At 46.8% G+C, this 20383-nt stretch overlaps 1 protein-coding gene across 3 annotated transcripts in view; it reads right to left on the bottom strand.

Annotated features, from left to right (window-relative positions):
* The window catches only part of Prickle2 (prickle planar cell polarity protein 2), a 374089-nt gene that overhangs the window by 70925 nt on the left and 282781 nt on the right, over positions 1–20383 (bottom strand). For all 3 annotated transcript variants that reach the window (XM_045136095.1, XM_045136097.1, XM_045136096.1), the window contains one exon: positions 19011–19194. In XM_045136095.1, coding sequence (XP_044992030.1) covers positions 19011–19194 — 184 coding nt within the window. The remainder of the gene's footprint in view (positions 1–19010; positions 19195–20383) is intronic.

Here is a 20383-nt window from a genome sequence, read left to right as displayed (position 1 = left end):
AATGCATTCATTTCTGGCCATCCATTTGAACCCCTTCATTAGATACTGGATAACAGTACGGATGGAGGCATTGTCTCTTTTTCCTAACTCTCCAGAAATGAGGTTTCTCTGAATCCTAGGATTGTTAGAAAGTTAATGTTTCATGATATTGTATGATTGTTCTTTTGCTACTTTTATTTCTCTCTCTCTCTCTCTCTTTAGTTTTGTGAGGTAGGGTCTCACTCTAGGCCAGGCTGACCTGGAATTCACTATATAATTTCAGGGTGGCCTTCAACTCACTGTGATCCTCCTATGTCAGCCTCCCGAGTGATGGGATTAAAGGCATGTGCCACCATGCCCGGCTCTTGCTACTTTTACTTAAGTTAGAGAAACAGAGCGCCCCAAGTACAAATATGCAAAGCTCTGTCCCAATAAAGGAAGATGGAGACCCGTACGTCTCACAGCCAAGGAAGCTGCAAGATATTGAATGTTAAATCAAGTGTACTCCTTGTGAGAGCCATCCACGCAGTGGTGAGGGTACCTCTGTTCAATGTACTACACAGCTTCGTGTGGAGGACCTGATCACTCTCAAGCTAACAGCCTATGAATTTCTTCTTTTGTATCAGATTGTACGGGTTCAGAGATGTGTGGAATAATTAGCTTCCCTTAGCAAGACGTGAGTGCTGACTCTTAATTGGCCTTTCTAATTGCCATTCCAATAACAAGTAGCACCATCAGTCTCTGCGTGGCAGCCACGTATTACGCGCCGCCCTGGGGAAGTTACAGAGGTGAAGAAAGGAGCCAGTTTGCAGAAGTGAGTTTTCATGCCATCCATCTGGAGGTTGTTGAGTTTCTGCTTCAGATTTCCCGTTTTATTGTGCGTAATTAACATGGTGCACTTCCGACGGTAATTGGCCAGAAGGTTCGGTTACTTCTCAAGGCAACTCATGAAGCCCTAGAAGACTCCTCTGGCAAGGGCAGCAGAGTGTGCCACTCACTCTCTCATGTCCCTGGAGATGTGACGCAGATGAGTTACCCTGCCAAAGGGCGTACGCAAGGTAACTGACCGACGTACAAACCCTCGAACTTGTTGGCACACCCAAGACAGGGAATGTATATACCCCCCCGGAAGTTTTCTTGGTCTTTTTGACCCTTTTCTTTCCTCCCTCCCATCCCAACGCCCTCATCCTCAACCACCCATCTACTTTATGTCACTATAGATTAGTTTGTTATTCTCCAAAGTTTCAGACAAATGAAGTCACACAAAATGTATTTTTTTTGCTTCACTATTTTTTTGTTTTTGTTTTTTTGAGGTAGGGTCTCGCCCAGGCTGACCTGGAATTCACTATGTAGTCTCAGGCTGACCTCCAACTCACAGCAACCCTCCTACCTATGCCTCCCGAGTGCTGGGATTAAAGGCGTGCGCCAACACAGTGGGCTGATTCACTTTTTCATTTAACATACTGACTGGACATTGATTCATATTGCTGTGCATATGAACGGTTCAGTCCCTTTTGTTAGGGGATAGCAGTCCACTCTATGGATATAACACACTTGTTTATTTGTTCCCTTGTTGATAGACGTCTGAGTGGTTTTTCTTTTCTTTTTTAAAATATATTTTATTTATTTGAGAGAAAGGGAGGGAGAGAGAGAGGGAGAATGGGCGCACCAGGACCTCTAGCCACTGTAGACGAACTACCGATGCATGTGCCCCTTTGTACATCTGGCTTACACGGGTCCTGGGGAGTCAAACCAGGCAAATGCCTGAATGGCTAAGCCATCTTTCCAGCCAGTCTTTCTTTTATGAAAAAGAAAAAGAGAGCCGGGTGTGGGGTGGTGCATGCCTTTAATCCCAGCACTTGCGAGGCAGAGGTAGGAGGATTGCTGTGAGTTCGAGATCATCCTGAGACTACATAGTGAGTTCCAGATCAGCCTGGGCTAGTGTGAAACCTTACCTCGTAGAAAAAAAAAGAAAAGAAAAAGAAAGGGGGGGAGGGGATATGATAGAGAGTGGATTTGTGAAGGGGAAGTGGGGGAGGGGAGGGAAGTATGGGTTTATTGTCTATAATTACAGGAGTTGTCAATAAAAAAATGTTACAAAAAAGAAAGAAAAAGCCTGAGGAGCTGGAGAAATGGCTCAGTGGTTAAGGCACTTGTCTGAAAAGTCTAAAGACCCATGGTTCTATTCCCCAGTACCCATATAAAGTCAGGCACATGAAGTGGTGCATGCATCTGTAGTTCGTTTGCAGTGGCGACAGACCCGGTGCATCCATTCTTTCTCTCTGTCTGTCTCTCTTCTCTCTGTGTGTATAAATAAATAAATAGCCTGCAAACAGGCAGTTATGTTTTATTGAAAAATTTTTGTGCATGTATGTGTCTGCATGGTGTGTGTGTGTGTGTGTGTGTGTGTGTGTGTGTGTGTAAGCCAGTGGACAACCTTAGGTATTGTTCCTTTCATGCACCATTATCTGAGACAGGGTCTCTGGTTGGCCTGAACCTTACCAGGTGGGCTGATGAGCCCAGTGGACTGCAAGGGTTCTCCTGTCCTCCTCGCCAGCACCAGGGTTACAAGTGTACCACCGTGCCTCATTTAAATTATTTATTTATTTGAGTGATAGAGAAAGAGAGGGAGAGAACGAGGGGGGGGGGAAGAGATAATGGGTGCACCAGGGCCTCCAGCCACTGCAAACCAACTCCAGATGCATGTGCCATCTTATGCATCTGGCTTACGTGGGTCCGGGGGAATAGAACCGGGATCTTTTTGGCTTTGCAGGCAAGTGCCTTAACCACTAAGCCTTCTCTCCAGCCCATTCCTCATATTTTCACAAAGGTGTTTGAGATCAGACTCAGGTCCTCACACTTTCAAGAGAAGCATTTCCCTGACTGAGCTATCTCCCCATCCCAGCAGTCTTTGGTTTAGAAAAAGATTTTATTATTTGCAAGCATGTGTGTGTGTGAGTGTGGGTACTCAGGTGCCACAGCACGCATGCATGAGGACAGCTTTTGGGTTGGTCCTTGCCACCTGCCTACCTTGTTGGAAGCAGGGTTTCTGGCTCTAATGTTCTTTGCTGTCCTCACCACGAGCTTCCAGCAATTCACCTGTCTCCACCTCTTGCACCAGCGTCCTGGCATTACGGATGTGCACTATGGTGTCTGGCTTTCTATGTGGGGTCCAGGGATTGAGCTGGGTACTCCAGCTTGATTGGTGAGCTCTTAGCCACTGAGTCATCTTCCCAGCTTATCCAACAGCCTCTTGTTTTGTAAGGAGGGAGAGAGAGGGGGGGCGGGGAAGAGAGAGAATGGGTGCACCAGAGCCTCTTGCTACTGCAAACAAATTCCAGATGTGTGCACCAGTTTGTGCATCTGCCTTCACATGGATACTGGGAAATTGAACCTAAGCCTTCAGTCTTAGCTAGTGAGCACCTTTAATTGCGGAGCCATCTCTCCAGTCCCCCAACAGTTATTTATTTATTGGCTTTTTTTTTTTTTTGAGGTAGGGTCTCGCTCTAACCCAGGCTGACCTGGAAATCACTATGTAGTCCCAGGGTGGCCTTGAAGTCTAGGCAATCCTTTTACCTCTGCCTCCCAAGTGCTGGGATTAAAGGCGTGTGACATCACGCCCAGCCCCCCAACAGTCATTTTTAAAGTCTCTATTCCCAAGATTGTCTCCTGGAACCATCATGCCATGCTATACTTAGGTAATGACACTGTTACTTTAGACAGAAAAAGTTAGTGAAGGTGAATCACTGCGCGAGAAGTATGCCCTGGACTTGAACATAGAGCTAGTTTGTGTCAAATTCTGAACCCACAGGAGTCACAGCCTCGCTCAGAGACAGGAGCGGAGGCTGACTGACGCCTCCATGGGTCTCCATGAGCAGACTTGCTAATTCTTCCTGTGAGGCACAACTGACCTTGCCACACAGCACGGAATAGATGACCGGGGGAGGGGGCCCCAGGGTTAAACAGGACTGGAAAGTGACCCCCTGGGGTGCTGGCTCACACAGAATGGGCACTTAATGTGCAATTACTGAAGAAGTAAATGGCTGAGTGCTCAAACAGATGAATGGATGGATGGGTGGAGAGAGAGGTGGAGGAAGGAAGCTCGTTATTTGATGATGTCATTCAACTCAGTCAACCATCCCATGAAGTGACTCAATGTATCTTGGGGTCTAAAGGCAGAACAGGTCACCTTGAAATTCAATGAGATCTCACCCCAGCCATGGTCCGGTCTGCTCAGTCAGCAGAGAGGGTGTGCAGCTGTGAGTTCACACAGGAAGTCCATGTCCAGAGGCCCACCTCCCCTCCCCAGGGTCCCAGAACACATTTACTGCCAAGGTTGGAGCCATCTGTCTTGTGAGCTGGGAACTCCCATCACAGGGTCCTTCCGGCGCTTGCAAATGCTCCCTGGCTTCTCCGGGCCTCCCATTCTGCACGCCTTGACAAGCTCCTGTGGGGGAAGTGGCCACGTTGCTGCTGATCTCGTCTGGCAAAGGCCCCTCAAGCCTGCAGCCTAGGCTCTAGCCTCATCTCGGACAGCTGTGTTGGCAACAAGCTTATTAACAGGCTGCTATGTTAGATGCTGAGAACACAGGCATATTTCTCCTTGCCACCCAATGACATCAGGGCATTTCTAGAGCCAAGATAAACATGCGTTGTTCATGTGACTGGTTTCCCGAGAGCTGGAAGGAGAGAGATTGCTTGGCAGCTTCCTCTGGTCCTTTTCTTGCCTTCTTTCCCCACGCATCTTTTGTCCTGCACTGAGAACATCATGTGGGTGACAGCGAGGGCTCACCAGCAGCTGTGGCTTAAGGACACAGGAGCCCAGTTCAGTGGCTGAGGTATGCATCTCACCGCAACCATGAAATTCCATTTGGAGCTCAGCGTGAGTTGATGGAGGAATAAAATGGAGATGGTGTTCCACAGATGGCTGGCGAGCCTAATGATTTTAGGCGTTTCAGTGGGTCCATCATATGGTGCATTCCCTCCCTGATGAGTCCAGACCACCCAGCAGGTCATGAGAGGTGAACCGCTTTGCCACCCTTCTCTCCCTGCCCCCAACATCTGCTGGCCTCGGTCCCTCTGGGTACAAATAGCTTTTCATATGAAAACAGCAAACTGTGGACAGTCCACACATGACTGGCAAAGTGAGACGCCTGGCACCGTGTGGCTCTGGCAAAGGGGTGGTAAGTCACAGCTGTGCAAGAGACACAGAGGCCAGAGCATGTCTGGGGGACAACAGGTCGAGGAGGGCACTGGAGAAGCAGGCCTATGATAGGACATCTTGAGTTCTTGCTTAGCCACAAGTCTGTATTCAACTGGGGCACGTGGGCGCGGCCAAGGAGCCAGGGACAGAATGAGTGCTTCAGTCTGGTACCACTTGAATACAAATCTACTTGCGTGCTTTGAAGACCCAAACGATGATGGCGGTGGCGACTCTACCTGTCGTTTGATGAGATCCACGATGTGTCTTCATCTTCTAGGCACTCTCTTCTGCTTTTTTGAGCTAGGATCTCACATTAGTCCAGGCTGGTCTAGAACTCACAGTGATCCTCCTACCCTAGCCTCCTAAGTGCTATGATTAAAGGGGTGCACCATCATACCCAGCGCTGCTTCTTCCTCCCTCCCTCCCTCCCTCCTTCCCTCCCTCCCTCCCTCCCTCCCTCCCTCCCTCCCTTCCTTCCTTCCTTCCTTCCTTCCTTCCTTGAGACTTGATTAGATCAAGAGAAAGAAACAGGAAGAGATCGTATGAGAGCTCCAGCCCATGAGAAGGCAGGAGGGGTAAAGACCCCCCTTTTGAAACAAGAAGTCATTCTGTAGCCCAGGCTATCCTGAACTTACTATGTAGACCAGGCTGGCCTTGAACTCAAGGAAGTCTATCTGCCTCAGCCTCTCGAGTGCTGGCATTGCACGTATGAGTCCCCTGCCCCCTCCCAGCTGGATCCATCCATTCTTTACAGTTTCTTGAGACTTGGACAAAAGCCTCCTCATTTTCAGCAAAGATGACTGAAACCCAGGGTGTCCGATGGTGCACAACTAGTCCCTGAGCTCCGTTGAGATGCCGGTCAGTTTCTTCCCAGCCCTGTGGCTTTCTAGCTACGCTGGATTCCCAACGCTGCACCCATCTGAATCCCCGAAGGCTCTGTTGAAACACACAGCTAGCTACCCCCTCCTTCCCGTCTCCAGCATTCCGGCTCTTGCATCTGGAACAAGGCCCAAGAACTTGTCTTTTGTGACCCATTCCCAGGTGAGAGCAATGGGCCTGGCGTGGGACTCGCAGCTTCAAAACTGCCGGACAAGGTGACGGCACCTCACAGTGACATCACCCTCCCACAGAGCACCTCAGCTGCAAACCGGTCACCTGTCAGACAGGCTTCTGTCGCCCAGGCCACAGCACAGCCAGGGCAGGCTCATGGCTTGCTTCTAGAAACAAAGGTTTTTTTCTTTTCTTCCTCCTTTCCTTTTCCTTCCTTCCTTCCTTCTTTCTTTTTTCTCTCTCTCTCTTTTATAGTCCATGGAGCTTAAAATATTTACTATCTGCTCTTTACAGAAAAAAAAAAGTTTATCTGAAAAGTGATTCATCTACTTATTCTAAATCATATTGCTCCTTTTAAAAAAGTGCCTTGCCACCACATCACAAAACATCTTGCTCATTCACCCTTTTTTTCTAAATGTATTCATTTGCAAGCAAAGAGAGATAGACACACACACACACACACACACACACAGAGAGAGAGAGAGAGAGAGAGAGAGAGAGGGAGGGAGAGAGAATGGGTGCAGCAGGGTCTCTTGCTGCTGCGAATGAACTCCAGATGCACATGCTACCTTGTGAATCTAGCCACCGTTTGCATCTAGATTTATGTGGATACTGGGGAGCTGACCCAGGGCAGTCAGGCTTTGCAAGCAAGTGTCTTAACTGCTGAGCCATCTCTCTGGCCCTCATTCCCTCTGTATTCTGTCACCTACACAAGGGTAGGGACACTTGTCTTTGACCATGCCTGTCTTTCTTCTAGTGCTTGGAATACAGTTGGCTCTCAGTAAGTGTGTCCTGGATGAATGAGTGTCACGGTTGATGCCCAGATGTGACACGTATGAGGGAAGCAGAGTGGGGATGGGAGGAGAGAGGACAGAGAGACACAGAGAAACGAGAGATTGCTAATAGAGACGTGCCTCAGACACGGGACAATGCCACTTCCTGGAACGATGGGGAAACCCAAGGCAGGGAAAAGGCGAATCCCTTAGTCACCCAGGTCAACCTGAGACTGGGGGGTTTCCAGCTCCTAAGAAGCAAAGAGCTTTGAGTCACACGTGCTGCCCTTCTGTTCCTCTGGAGACCAAGGCGGCTCCCTGGGGTCTGAAATTCTGGGTGGCGCACAGTGAAAGAGGCCGGGTGGAGGAAGAGTTTGGTGGCCTCTGGCATCAGGCGGATCGCTGGTGTGGATCCTCGCTCTGCCACTGGCCAGCTGTGTTCTCTGGGTTTAGTTTCTCATTGTCTCTGAGCCTCAGCGCATTTACAAGAAAACCGGGGATTTATAGAATGGATTCATGTGATTGTTTATTCATGCAACATCTGTCCCCTGATTGGCTAACATGCACCTGGTATTATTTTAGAACACAGTGGTGAACAAGACAATATATGTCTTCTTCTACAACGCTTAGATTTCAGGAGGCAGGACGGACAATAAAATATACATAAGATGAATATGTGTGGTGTGTTGTCAATCCAGCAAGTGAGGCAAATCTCCCTTGTCCTCCCTGAGTGAGGGCTCTCGATTCTCCATTTCTTTTTTGTGTGTTCATACGTCTGTGGGAGGGTGCATGTGCGTAGATGCACTCATGTGTGTGGAGGTCAGAGGTTAAGGTTGAGTTTTCCACCTTATTTTTATTTTTATTTTTTTGAGGTTAGGTCTCTCACTGAATGTGGACTGTCTTCGCCCCTGAGCAGACTTCTGAGAATGCCTGCAGGGTGGGAAGCCACAGATCTCAGGCACCAAGAAAGGCAGTGTGGCGCTCAGCTCTAGGCAGATGGCCCCCAGGACTGCTTAGGGCCCCAGAGAGCTCAAAGTCAGGTGGCTCTGCTTGAACATGGGTCTCAGCAGCTCACCCTTGGTGGAGTTCGAGCAAGTCATTAGCGTGAGCATGAAGTGGCCCCCTTAGAACAGTGCAGTGCAGAGCAGAGAAGAGGGGGACGGGAAGCCCCTCATTTTGGTAGGATGTGAAGTTATTTTATTAAAAACCTTTGAGATCTCAAAAAAGAAAGAAAACTCCTTGAGAGGGCTGGAGGGATGGCTTAGCAGTTAAGGTGCTTGCCTGCAAAGCCAAAGGACCCAGGTTCGATTCCCCAGGACCCACGTAAGTCAGATGCACAAGGTGGTACATTCATCTGGAATTCATTTGCAGTGGCTGGAGGCTCTGGTGTACCTATTCTCTCGCTCTCTCTCTTTCTTCCTTTCTCTCTCTCTCAAATAAATAAACAAATAAAATTAAAAAAGAAACACCTTTGAGATGGGGCTGGGAGATGGCTCAGTGGATAAAGTGACTGCTGTGCCTGTGAGGACTGGAGTTCGGCTTCCCAGCACCCGTGTGAACCTCAACGGCAGGGTGCAGCAGTCTGCCTGCCATTCCCGTGTTTGGGCAGGCGGGGGTGGGGCAGGGGTGGGTTAGAGACGGGGATCCAGAGGGAAGTGAGCTTCTCTGAGTAGCTGAATCAGTGATTTCTGGGTTCAAGTGTCTCTGTAAATGGAGTACTGTTGAGGAAGCTACCAGCTATCAACCTGTGGCTCCTCCATGCACACACACACACATACAAGTCTTAGGAGGGCAAGCATGGTGGTATACTCAGGAGGAAGGCTGAGGCAGAAGAATGGGGAGTTTGTGGTCAGCCTGAGCTCCAAGCCTTTAAGAAAGAGAAGAATTGGCGTCTAGGATTCCTATAAACACCATGCTTAAGCCCCCTCCTCCTTCTGCATCTAACCTTCCTCTTTCCTGGGAAAATATTGCTTTTGCCTCTCTGCCCACTCAGGGAAACAGTAGTCATGGCTGTTTTCAAAGAAGGGTGGGAATTAGAACCCACTATTTGATTGAAAAAGTCCTCCGTGCTTGTCCACTCAGGGCCAGGTCAGCCCTCAGCTCTGCCAGTCTAAGAATTTGGTGCCAGGGTCCAGCTGTCTGAAACCGAAGAAGTCCCTGCTGCTCGGGAGCCACGTGATCCTGGGCAAGTCTGTTCCCCTCTGTGAGCCTTGCTTTACTCGCTCCCTACAGAGTCAGGAATAATACTTCCGCAAAAAGGTTGTTAGAAAAATTAACTGTGATCATGCATGGCAAGTGTAACGGTGGTGAGAGCTGGGGAGATGGCTTGGTCACCAGAGTGCTTGTGTGTAAGCATGAGGACCCGAGTTCAGATCCCCAGCACCCACTTCAATGCCTAGTGGGCACTGGAGGCTCACCTGTCATCCCAGCACCCGAGAGGCAGAGACGGGGAGCCCCAGAGCAAGCTGGGGAACTAGACTAGCTGAACTGGCAAGCTCTGGGTTCAGGAGAAAGACCTGCCTCAAAAAATAAGGTGGGGACTGGAGAGATGGTGTAGTGGTCAAGGCGTCTGACTGCAAAACAAAAGGACTGGGGTTCGATTCCCCAGGACCCATGTAAGCCAGATGCACAAGGGGGAACATGCACCTGGAGTTCATTTGCAGTGGCTGGAGGCCCTGGCACACCTGTTCTCTCTCTCTCTGCCCCCTTTCTCTCAAATAAATAAATAAAAATAAGGTGGAAAGTGACTCAGGAAGCTACCTGATAGCAATATGTGTGTAAACACAGTTGTGTATTCACATCAGCATACACACACACCACACATGTAAAAACATGCAAGAAATGGTGGTGAGTACATAGCACATTTGGGATGAATGTCGAGTCACTTTCTTTCTCAGCATTCTCATCATCTTTCTCCAGGAGAAACTGAGGTCAGCCCTGGCACTCCTCCCTTCTACACTACAGCCTCCCCGAAGCTTGGAGCCAGTGGTGCTGACTACAGAGTGCGTGGGGCAGACGCCTGCCCAGCAAGCCACCCTCTCCTGTCTTTCTGCACCCTAAGAAACCTCTGATGTCGTTGGGATGTTTTTTGGTGTGATATGACTCTGAATATTTTTCCTTCTGCAGAAAAATATATTGTCTTTTTCATTTTATTATTATTACTATTATTTTGGATTTTTAAGGTAGGGTCTCACTCTAGCTCAGGCTGACCTGGAATTGACTGTGTAGTCTCAGGGTGGCCTCGAACTCATGATGATCCTCCTACCTTTGTCTCCCAAGTGCTGGGATTAAAGGCATGCACCACCATGCCTGGCTTGTCTTTTTTTTTTTTTTTTTAATTTTCTTTCTTTATTTATTTGAGAAAGAGGGAGAGAGAGAGAGAGAGAGAGAGAGAGAGAAAGAAAGAGAGAGATAGAGAAAGAGAGAGAGAGAGAGAAAGAGGGAGAGAATGAGCATGCCAGGGCCTCCAGCCACTGCAAATGAACTACGGATGTGTGTGGCCCCTTGCACATCTGGCTTACATGGGTCCTGGGGGGGAGTCGAACCAGGATCCTTTGGCTTTGCAGGGAAACGCCTTAACCACTGAGCCATCTCTCCAGCCCCTTCTTCTCACTTTTCACTGATAACCTCCATACATATGATCATCATCCCCTCCCTCCTCCCTCCTTTGTTCTTTCCCTTCCTTCCAACTGGCCCCACTTCTCATTTGATGTCATCATTCCCCTCCTATTCTGCAGGTCTTGGGTAGGTAGCTGTAGCCATCTTGAGCTCATGAATACAATGGGCACATCGAGTCTGCAAGGAAGCATTCCAAAGCCCTCCTCCCTTCCCTTTGGCTCTGTTCTTTCTGCACCTCTTTCACAACAGTCCCTGGGTCTTAGAGGGTGTGACAGAGATGTCTCACTTAGTGCTGAACACCCCGCTGTCACTTCTCAGCACTTAGATGAGTTGTACTACCTCAAATTCTTGTGGGGTGCTATGAGGTGCCTATAATGTATGCAGGCATTATGCTGTGGGCTGGGGGATTCCAAAAGAACAAAACAGGTAAGAATTATGGTCTCCTAAGTCTTAAAGTCAACCTGAATGAATCAAATATTAAACAATCATTATCAATAAACACCTAATTGTGAGCTTGATACACATTAAGATGGGAAAATCACAGGGTTATGCTACACAGCATGTAACTGGGGACCCAATCTTCAATTGTAGGCTGGCCAAGAAAGTTTTTGAGAAGATAAATTTAATTTGATGCATGATATACATGTAATAGGCTACAAAATGAACAAAGGCAGGAGGGAGGGACAGGGAGAGAGAGGTTTTATTTATTTATAAGGAGAGAGAGAAAACATGAAGACTTCCTGCTTCTGCAAATGAACTCCAGACGCACGCACCACTTTATGCATCTTGCTTTACATGGGTAGTAGGGAATCGAACCCAGGCTGTCAGGCTTTGCAAACAAGTGCCTTTAGTCACCAAAATGAAGGGAAGGCAGGAGGGAAGGAGTGGGAGGGACGGAGGGAGAGGTTTATATACTCTCAGTTGACATAGTTTAGTTCCAGAGGGTTCAGAACCAACTAACTCACCCCATCTCTTGGAAGTATTGGGTATTTTATTATACAACATGTGGAAGAATGTGTTAGAAGCCAAAAGTTGGGCAATTATTCCTGGTAGCTGGTCTTTGCCCTTCCTGAGAGAGTTTGAAGAAAAACTGGAGAGGGCTGGAGAAGTAACCTCATGGCCACTTACCATGTGCTAACATACAATTAAGCTCAGAGGGAGAGGGCCAACCCTTAGGATTTGGCATGTTCATATTTCAGAACTCTCCATGGGCACCTGGGTATTCAAAATGCCAATGCAAAGGACATCCAGGCAGGAGGAAGTACGCTGGGTGTGGGGGGCATCTCTTCAGATTTTCAAAGGACAGCCAGGAGGAGAAGTAATGCACAAACCATCCCCACATGTACCCGAGGAAGACACTACACTCTGAGAATGTGCATTCAGAATCTGGCTGGAGGGAGGGCAGTTTGGCAAAATAAATGCAAGCTTCAGAGGAACATATACAGGTATATATATGTGTCACTCCAATTCTAGGACTGTGCTCACGGGGAGAAGCAGGCATGTGTACAAGATGCATAAGGCCAGCTATTGCTGCTGCATGCTATTCAGAGGTGAGCTACCAGTGATGCCGTGGTCAAAACAGACCCTGAGCTCTATGGTGCTCAGTGGTGGGACTCATGACATTATTTGAAATGATCCATTCTCCTTTCATATATATATATATAATGGGGGCAGATAGAGAGAGAAAGAGACACAGAGAGAATGGGCGCCACTGCAAAAGAACTTCAGATGCATGTGCCACCTTGTGCAGCTGGCTTACATGGAGACTGGGGGTCCTTAGGCTTTGCAGGCAAGCACTTTTTAACAGCTAAGTCACCTCTCCAGCCTATTATTGCTATTGTTATCATCATTGTCCTTATTAGGTTTTTTTCAGGTAGGGTCTCACTGTAGCCCAGGCTGACCTGGAATTCACTACGTAATCTCTGGCTGGCCTCAAACTCACAACGATCCTCCTACTTTGCCCCCCACAAGAACTGGGACGAGAGGTGTGCACCACACCACGCCCGGCCTCCATTCTCCTTTCTAACACTTGAGCTCCTCTCGTATGCCAGTGGAGTCTACCAATCATTTAATGAACAGCCTGAGAGAATTCTTCACCCAGTGTGGCCCTGAGAAGCCAAAAGGTTGGACACCCCTACTTTCGACCATTGTTTCCCCTCTCAAACATACACATGCCTCCGTGTGGTGGGTGGTAACTGGGTAGCTGGGTCAGACACTGCCAATGGAAATCCTGCCCCATCTTTACAGAGGAGCTGCCTTGCTGTATTCTGATACGGAAAAGTGCTTACAGTACATGAACTGGAAAAGTCAAGTCCAGGAAAGCAGACCACGTCAGCACTCTTATCCTAGACAACACAGAAATGCCACCCTTGCACATATACACCAAGAGGATGGAAAACAACTTCCCTTAGTTGGTGGAAATGATTTTCATTTGCTTTTCTAGGATACCTCCTAATTTCTTTCATTTTTATTAGAAAACATTCTTATTATCAATGTGGTGGTGGGGGGGTAGAGAGCTATTTCTGTTTTAAAGAGTCACTATGCAAACCTCCCACCAAGGGCTCCTCTTTCCATTCCAGTTTTTGCTTTGATGTCATGAAGAAGGCAGGTCTGCCTCGGCAAGCAGTGGTCCCCACTCAAGCATGGTGAGTCTCAGTTCTTACACGCCGGAGGCCCGTACGCATGTTACAAGCAGGAACCCATAGCACCTGGCTGCTGAGGACGGCGTCTTCATTTTGGGGCCAGAATCGTGCTGAGGTTGTAACACGTCCTTTTCTCACAGGCCCTCCCATTCCTCAGGATCATCTGCCCATGTCTGGGGACGCGTCTGCGTGTCACCATTTGGAGATGCCACGGGGCTGCTACTCAACATCCCAGAATGCACAGAACTGCTCCAATGACAAGAAACAGCTAGGAATGTCAGTGACATCGAGAAACGTTGCTTACAACTGGCTTTCCCTGAACTTCATGATTTTCCAAATTCCTTCTGCAGTATTGTCTACTGTACACTTGCCACCACAGCATCTCTGGGTGAGTCCAAACGGACATTGCAGCCTTGAAACCTACTTCAAACCTACTTGAAATACAGGGGCAGATTCTAGCTTTCTGGTTGGTTACCCCAGGGATCCTTAGAGAACGTTAAATTCCTTCGGAGTGAGGAGAAACAGAAAATGTGCACGGTGTCTCCAATGAATTTTCAGCATTGGCATTTGGAATCACTCGATAAATTGCCTTTCTAACACCATCTATTCTAGTTATCATTTTTACACTATTTTAAGAAGGCTTGGGTTTTGCAGTTATGAAACTAAATGCCTATATTTAAGAATAGTTCTCTACATGGGAGATGACTTTCACCTGCACTTTATTAAATGGAAGGAATTTCCCAGAGGAAATAAGATAATAAACAGTATCACCTAGAGGCATATTAGCAACCCCACGGTCTAGAGTGAGAGGAAAAGTCTCACACCAAAATGAAGCACAGTGTTCCCAACCCTAACGAGTCTTTAATATTTTGCCTTAAGCATGGAGCATTTTTACATTTACCATAATTTCTCTTCATAGAAAACTGGTTTTTCTCCAGTTGTAGACATCTAATATGATATTAGGCATCAGAATATTTATTAAGGAAAAGCATATTATAGGATTCACATTTTCCTAATCTTAGTACATACCAAATAGCTTCAAAAATTTTGGACCTGCAAATACCTTCATAAATAATAGACATGAGAAAAATCTCATAATTTAGAATCTGAAGTTTGCCTCTTTCACCCAACATGCCCCCTGCAAACAGCTTCAATATTGACTGACTCACATCTAAAAAATATTTTATTTATTTATTTGCTAGGAGAAAGAGAATGGATGAATGAATATGGGCATGTCAGGGCCTCTGGCCACTGCAAATGAACTCCAGATGCATGGGCCTCTGTGCATCTGGCTTTACGTGGGTACTAGGGAACTGAAACCTGGGTCATTAGGCTTTATAAGCAAGTACCTTAAACGTTGAGCCATCTCTCCAGCCCCATGACTAACATTATTTTTTAAATTTTTTAGGTTTATTTTTATTTATTTATTTGAGAGTGACAGACAAAGAGGCAGAGAGAGAGAGAGAATGGGCATGCTAGGGCTTCCAGCCACTGCAGATGAATTCCAGATGTGTGCGTCGCCTTGTGCATCTGGCTAACGTGGGTCCTGGGGAATCGAGCCTTGAACCAGTGTCCTTAGGCTTCACAGGCAAGCACTTAACTGCTAAGCCATCTCTCCAGACCATGACTAACATTTTATTGGGCAAATACAAAAGTCTTCAAAGAGCTTGAAAATATATTCTTTCTCTTAGGCTGTAGAGATGGCTTAGTAGTTAAGATGCATGTCTGTGAAGCCTAAGGATCCAGGTTCAATTCTCCAGGTCCCATGTAAGCCAGATACACATGGTGGCACATGTGTCTGGAGTTTGTTTGCAGTGGCTAGAGGCCCTGACATGCCCATTCTCATTCTCTCTCTCTATCTCTCTCTGTGTCTCTAATAAATAAATAAAACAAATCTTTTTAAAAGGATATTAGTTCTCTTGAGAGCAATTCCCTTTTTAATCATGTATGTCATATAGGTTCGAGTAAGCATAGGGAATAGAAATAACGTCCCAAGGAATAATGGAATTATGAGAAGAGAATACTCTCTCATTTAGCATAATTCTAACCATTTGTTTAACAGTGTTAATCATTTTCTTTCAAAACAAATCAAAGAAATTTCAGTTTTGTATTTCCCAAAGACAGTTGGATGAGTCAACTGGTATCCAAAAATACATAGGCATTCACATTTAGAATGGGTGGATTTAACCAAGATCCTAGGTATGACATGTCTGTCTCCTTGGGTCATCGTGAGCAAAACGTTCTCCTTGAACCTGAGCAATCAGTGAGTGATGCGTACTGGTCTTAGAGAAGAATCGACTTAGAGAATTGAAAAGAGCTTCATGTGGAAAATTCAGGGCCAAATTTAGCAGAAAGCAATGTCATTCAGGTGAGCAATAACAAAAAAAAAAAATAACGAGTCACATAGAAGTTGTTGGAAATGAGGTCAGCAGGGAAACAAAGCAAGCTCACAAGTCCATAGGTATGCCAAGTCACTGTGGACAGAATGGCAGAACTATGGTATCGAAGGTGGGTAGTCCACAGCAAACTCCACGTTCCCATACCCAACCAGACACTCTCCTTCTTCTCACACATCCTCAGTCATACCAGCTTTAGACAAACCAGCGGAAAGAAATAACTAACCGTAACCGGCAAGGTGTGAGAAAGCCTTCATTTTTTTTCTCACACCAATATCTCAATACACAACCGTCTTCAATGCTCACTGACACTGAGCACTCCAAGCGTGTGCTCCTCTCTGAAGTACGAGAATAGCTGTCACTAAGTGGGCGTGCCCGTGGGGGTTCAGGAAAACAACACACACACACACACACACACACACACACATACCCCCCAAACCAAAAACCAAAAACCAAAACAAACAAACCAAAAAACCCGCAGACTGAATGGAAACCCCGATGACTTGGCAAGATCAGATTTTGCCCAAAAGAATGGCTGGCATTCAGCTCCATGCCTTTTCACTTTTGCAGGAATGAGACTCCAGAACTTCAGATTTTCAAGATGGAAGTTTAAGATTGTTGGACACGAGTTGTCGCTTAGTGGTCAGCACTTGCCTAGCATGTATGAGGTCCTGGGTTTAAAACTTAGCATTGCAAAAAGAAATACAGACTTGTGTGTGAAAAAACTTCTGGGCTGGAGAGATGGCTCAGAGTTAAAGGTGCTTGTTTGGAAGCCTGGCAGCCTGAGTTTGAATACCCAATACCCACATAAAGCCAGATGCATAAAGTGGCACATGTATCTGGAGTTCATCTGAAGTGGCACAAGGCCCTGGCACTCTCATATTCTCTCTCTCTCTTTGCAAATAAATAATCTTTTCAAAAATTTTTAATTTTATTTTTACTTATTTATTTGAGAGAGAGAGAGAGAAAGAGAGAGAATGGACACACAAGAACCTCCAGCCACTGCAAACAAACTCCAGACATATGTGCCACCTTGTGCATCGGGCTTATGTGGGTACTGGGGAATTGAACCTGCATCTTAGGCTTCATAGGCAAGTGACTTAACTGATAAGCTGTCTCTCTAGTCCATAAAAATATTTTTTTGTTTGTTTTAGTTTCTTGAAGTATGGTCTTGCTCTAGCTATGGATGATCTGGAATTCACTATGTAGTCTCAGGTTGGTCTTGAACTCATGGCGATCCTCCTACCTCTGCCTCCTGAGTGCTGGGATTAAAGGTGTGTGCCACCATGTCTGGCTCATTTAAAAATACGTATTTTTAAAATTCCTACATTCTGAGTACTAGTAATTAATTCCATTAAAATTTTTTTCTGGGGGTGTTGGAGAAATGGCTTAGCAGTTAAGAAACTTGCCTGCAAAGCTTAAGGACCCAGGTTTGATTCCCCAGTACCCAACATAAGCTAGATGCACAAGCCGGTGCATGTGTCTGGAGCTTGTTTACAGTGGATGGGGCCCTAGTGTACCAATTCTCTACTTCTTTCTCTCTCTCAAGTAAATAAATAAATAAAATATAATTTTTTTTTCTGGCTAAGTAAACTATACCAATAAAGCTGACTTCATCTGACAATTTGCTACCTCAACAAAGATGAAGAAAATGAAAAACTGGCTGATTTGAGAGAAGTTAGAAGAATAATTAAAACTCTCAGTGAATTCATGAGTCTTCTTGTTTAATAAAGAACTTTGCTGGAGCTGGAGGGATGGCTTAATGGTTAAGGCGTTTGCCTACAAAGCCAAAGGACCCCAGTTAGATTCCCCAGGATCCACGTAAGCCAGATGCTCAAGGGGGCGCATGCACCTGGAGTTCGTTTGCAGTGGGTGGGGGCTCTGGTGCCGCCATTATCTCTCTCTCTCAATCTCTCTCTCAGATAAATAAATTATATATATATATAAACTTTGCTGAAAGAAATCATGATCCAGACCTAAAATGTTCCTGAAATACCCCAAGCTCTTTAAGCTTCAGAATGTTCTATGAGACAGAGATCTCTAGAGAAAGCAATTGAATGGTTCAGGGGAAGATAATCATAGTTCAACACTTTGAGGCTTCTAGCTGTCTCTGCAAGCTCACAGGAAAGACAGTGAGAGCAGCTGGTTTACCGATGTGCTGCTGAGCTGACCTGGGATTGCTGGGAGAGAGAACACCAAGGACCAAGACGTGCAAAGCAATGGCATGTCTCAGTGAGAAAAGTACAGGGCAGAGAGAAGCCGACCTGTGTTCATCAAGCCACATGTCCAGCCTGGGCCGGGCCAAAAGACTCCAGGAAGGGTCAGTGTCTTTCTTTGTAATGCAAGGTCAAGCTTAATAGTTAAACACGGCATAGGCATACGTCGCTGGGTGGAAAAAGGTAAATCCTCATGTGTCCTCACACGACTTTGCAAAAACTTGAATGTTAAGATTTGTGGCAGTGCTGGGGCTGGGGACACAGCTCCACATTGAGTTCTGAGCCCCAGCAGCCACGCAGAAGCCAGGCACGGTGGTGTGTGCCTCTAATCCCAGAGCCAGAGAGGTGGGGACAGGAGGATTGTTGGGACTCAATGGCTAGCTGTATAGGTGAGCTCCAGGAGAGAGACCCTGTCTTTGGACTGGAGAAGTGGCTTAGCAGTTAAGGTGCATGCCTGTGAAGCCTAAGGACCCAGGTTTGATTCTGTAGGTCTCACGTAAGCCAGATGCACATGGAGGTGCGTACTTCTGGAACTCCTTTGCAGTGGCTAGAGGCCCTGGTGTGCCCATTCTCTCTTTCTCTCTGTCTGTCTCTCTCCCCCACCCATCTCTCTGTCTCTAAAAAAATAAATAAAAATAAATCTTTAAAAAAAAAAAGATTAAAAAGAGGGAGAGAGACCCTGTCTCAAACAATAACATGGAAAACAGCTGAAATGACATCCAATGTCACTGTCTGGCTCCCATATACATGTGTACAAACACAGTCACCCTCTGCACATTCACACACACCACATATACATACACGTGCATAAAAGAAAAGATGCATACCAATGTCCTATCTGCTCTCCTTCCCACCCCAAGGAAGTTCTGCCACCTAAAGTTTCAAAGCCAACATTTCCCAGGATATTTCTAAACAGCCCACAAACAATTGCCAATGACAACACAGAACGCAGGAGCGATGGCCCATTCGCCGCTCCTTTCCCTTCCTAATTCCCTGCCGAGGCCAGGACATCATCAGCAAGTGTTTCCCCCTTGCCGCTTGTCTAAGTCAGCGGAGTTCCCTCCACCTGGGCTGCAACGAGGAAGCCCCGGAAAGACCCAGGTCCTCGCTGCGGACGGCTCCTAGTACGGTACCTGCTCGGGCTTCAGCCCCGGGGGCACCCATGCATACTCTTCCAGGGCGCAGCCTGAGTCATCATCCGAGATGGAGTTCCTCTGGAAGTCGAACATGAGTTTGCTGACGGCCTTCTCCATTTCCAGAGGCATCACCGTCACCATGTGCTCCTCCTGAGGACACTTGCAATGCAGACAGATCTTCCTGTGGTCAGCAAACATGACAGGTGAGAAGCAAGAAGAGCCAGCTTTTATTTATTTATTTATTTATTTATTTATTTATTTATTTATTTATTTATTTATTATTTTTGAGGTTGGGTCTCACTCTAGCCCAGGCTGACCTGGAATTCACTAAGTAGCTTCAGGGTGGCCTTGAACTCACAGAGATTCCCCTTCCTCTGCCTCCCGAGTGCTGGGACTAAAGGTATATGCCACCACACCTGGCTTAGAAGCTATTTATTAAAAAATATTTTATTCATTTATATTAGAGAGAGAGAGAGAGACAGAGAGAATGGATTTACCAGGGCCTCTAGCCTTTGTAAACTAGCTCCAGATACATACACCACCCTGTGCATCTGCCTTTACATGGGTACTGGAGAACTGAACCTGGGTCCTCAGGCTTCGCAGGCAAGAGCCTTAACTGCCAAGCCATCTCTCCAATCCCCAAAGAAGACATTCTTCAAAGAGCCTGCCAATTGCCAGCCCTCATGTCCTAAACCATAAACACATTTCCCTAGCTCTGATCTATAGGGTGCCTGTCAGTGAGAAGGAGTGGCCCACAAGAGCACTGTCAGAGCTGAGGGACCACCAGGAAGGCAGGCTGAAGATGTCCACATAAGGACCCAACATCATCATCTCAAGAGGTATGATAATATCATCAACCTTTTACAGTGTCGACCACTGGATATGGACCGGAACCACCGCTCCCTTTGCTGCAATAGCAATTATATAGAACACCATACGATAGCCAGAAATGTGACCAGATGTAACAAACACAAAAATTTATTTTGAGGGTGGGGAGGAAGAGAGTGTATGGGCCTGCCAAGGCCTCCTGCTGCTGCAGAAGAACTCCAGACGCATGTGCCACTCTGTGTATCTGGCTTTACAGGGGTATTAGGGAGCCAAACCCAGATATCAGGCTGTGAAGTATCTTTAACCAGTGAGCCATCTCTGCAGCACCTCCACCTTATTCTTTGAGACAGGGTCTCCTGTTGAGCTTGGAACTCACTGACATAGCTAGGCTGACTAGCCAGAGTCCCAAGGAGTCTCTCGCCTCTGCCTCCCCAGCACTGGGTAACAGGAGTGTGTCATCATGCTTGCCTTTCGCACAGGAGCTGGGGATCTGAAGTCATGTTTTCCCAGGACGGACTTTACCCACCGAGCCATCTCCCAAG

Source organism: Jaculus jaculus, chromosome 16, assembly GCF_020740685.1.
Source record: "Jaculus jaculus isolate mJacJac1 chromosome 16, mJacJac1.mat.Y.cur, whole genome shotgun sequence".
NCBI lineage: Eukaryota > Metazoa > Chordata > Mammalia > Rodentia > Dipodidae > Jaculus > Jaculus jaculus.
Note: the sequence above shows the minus strand (reverse complement) of the source record. Positions and strands in the feature narration are given on the sequence as shown.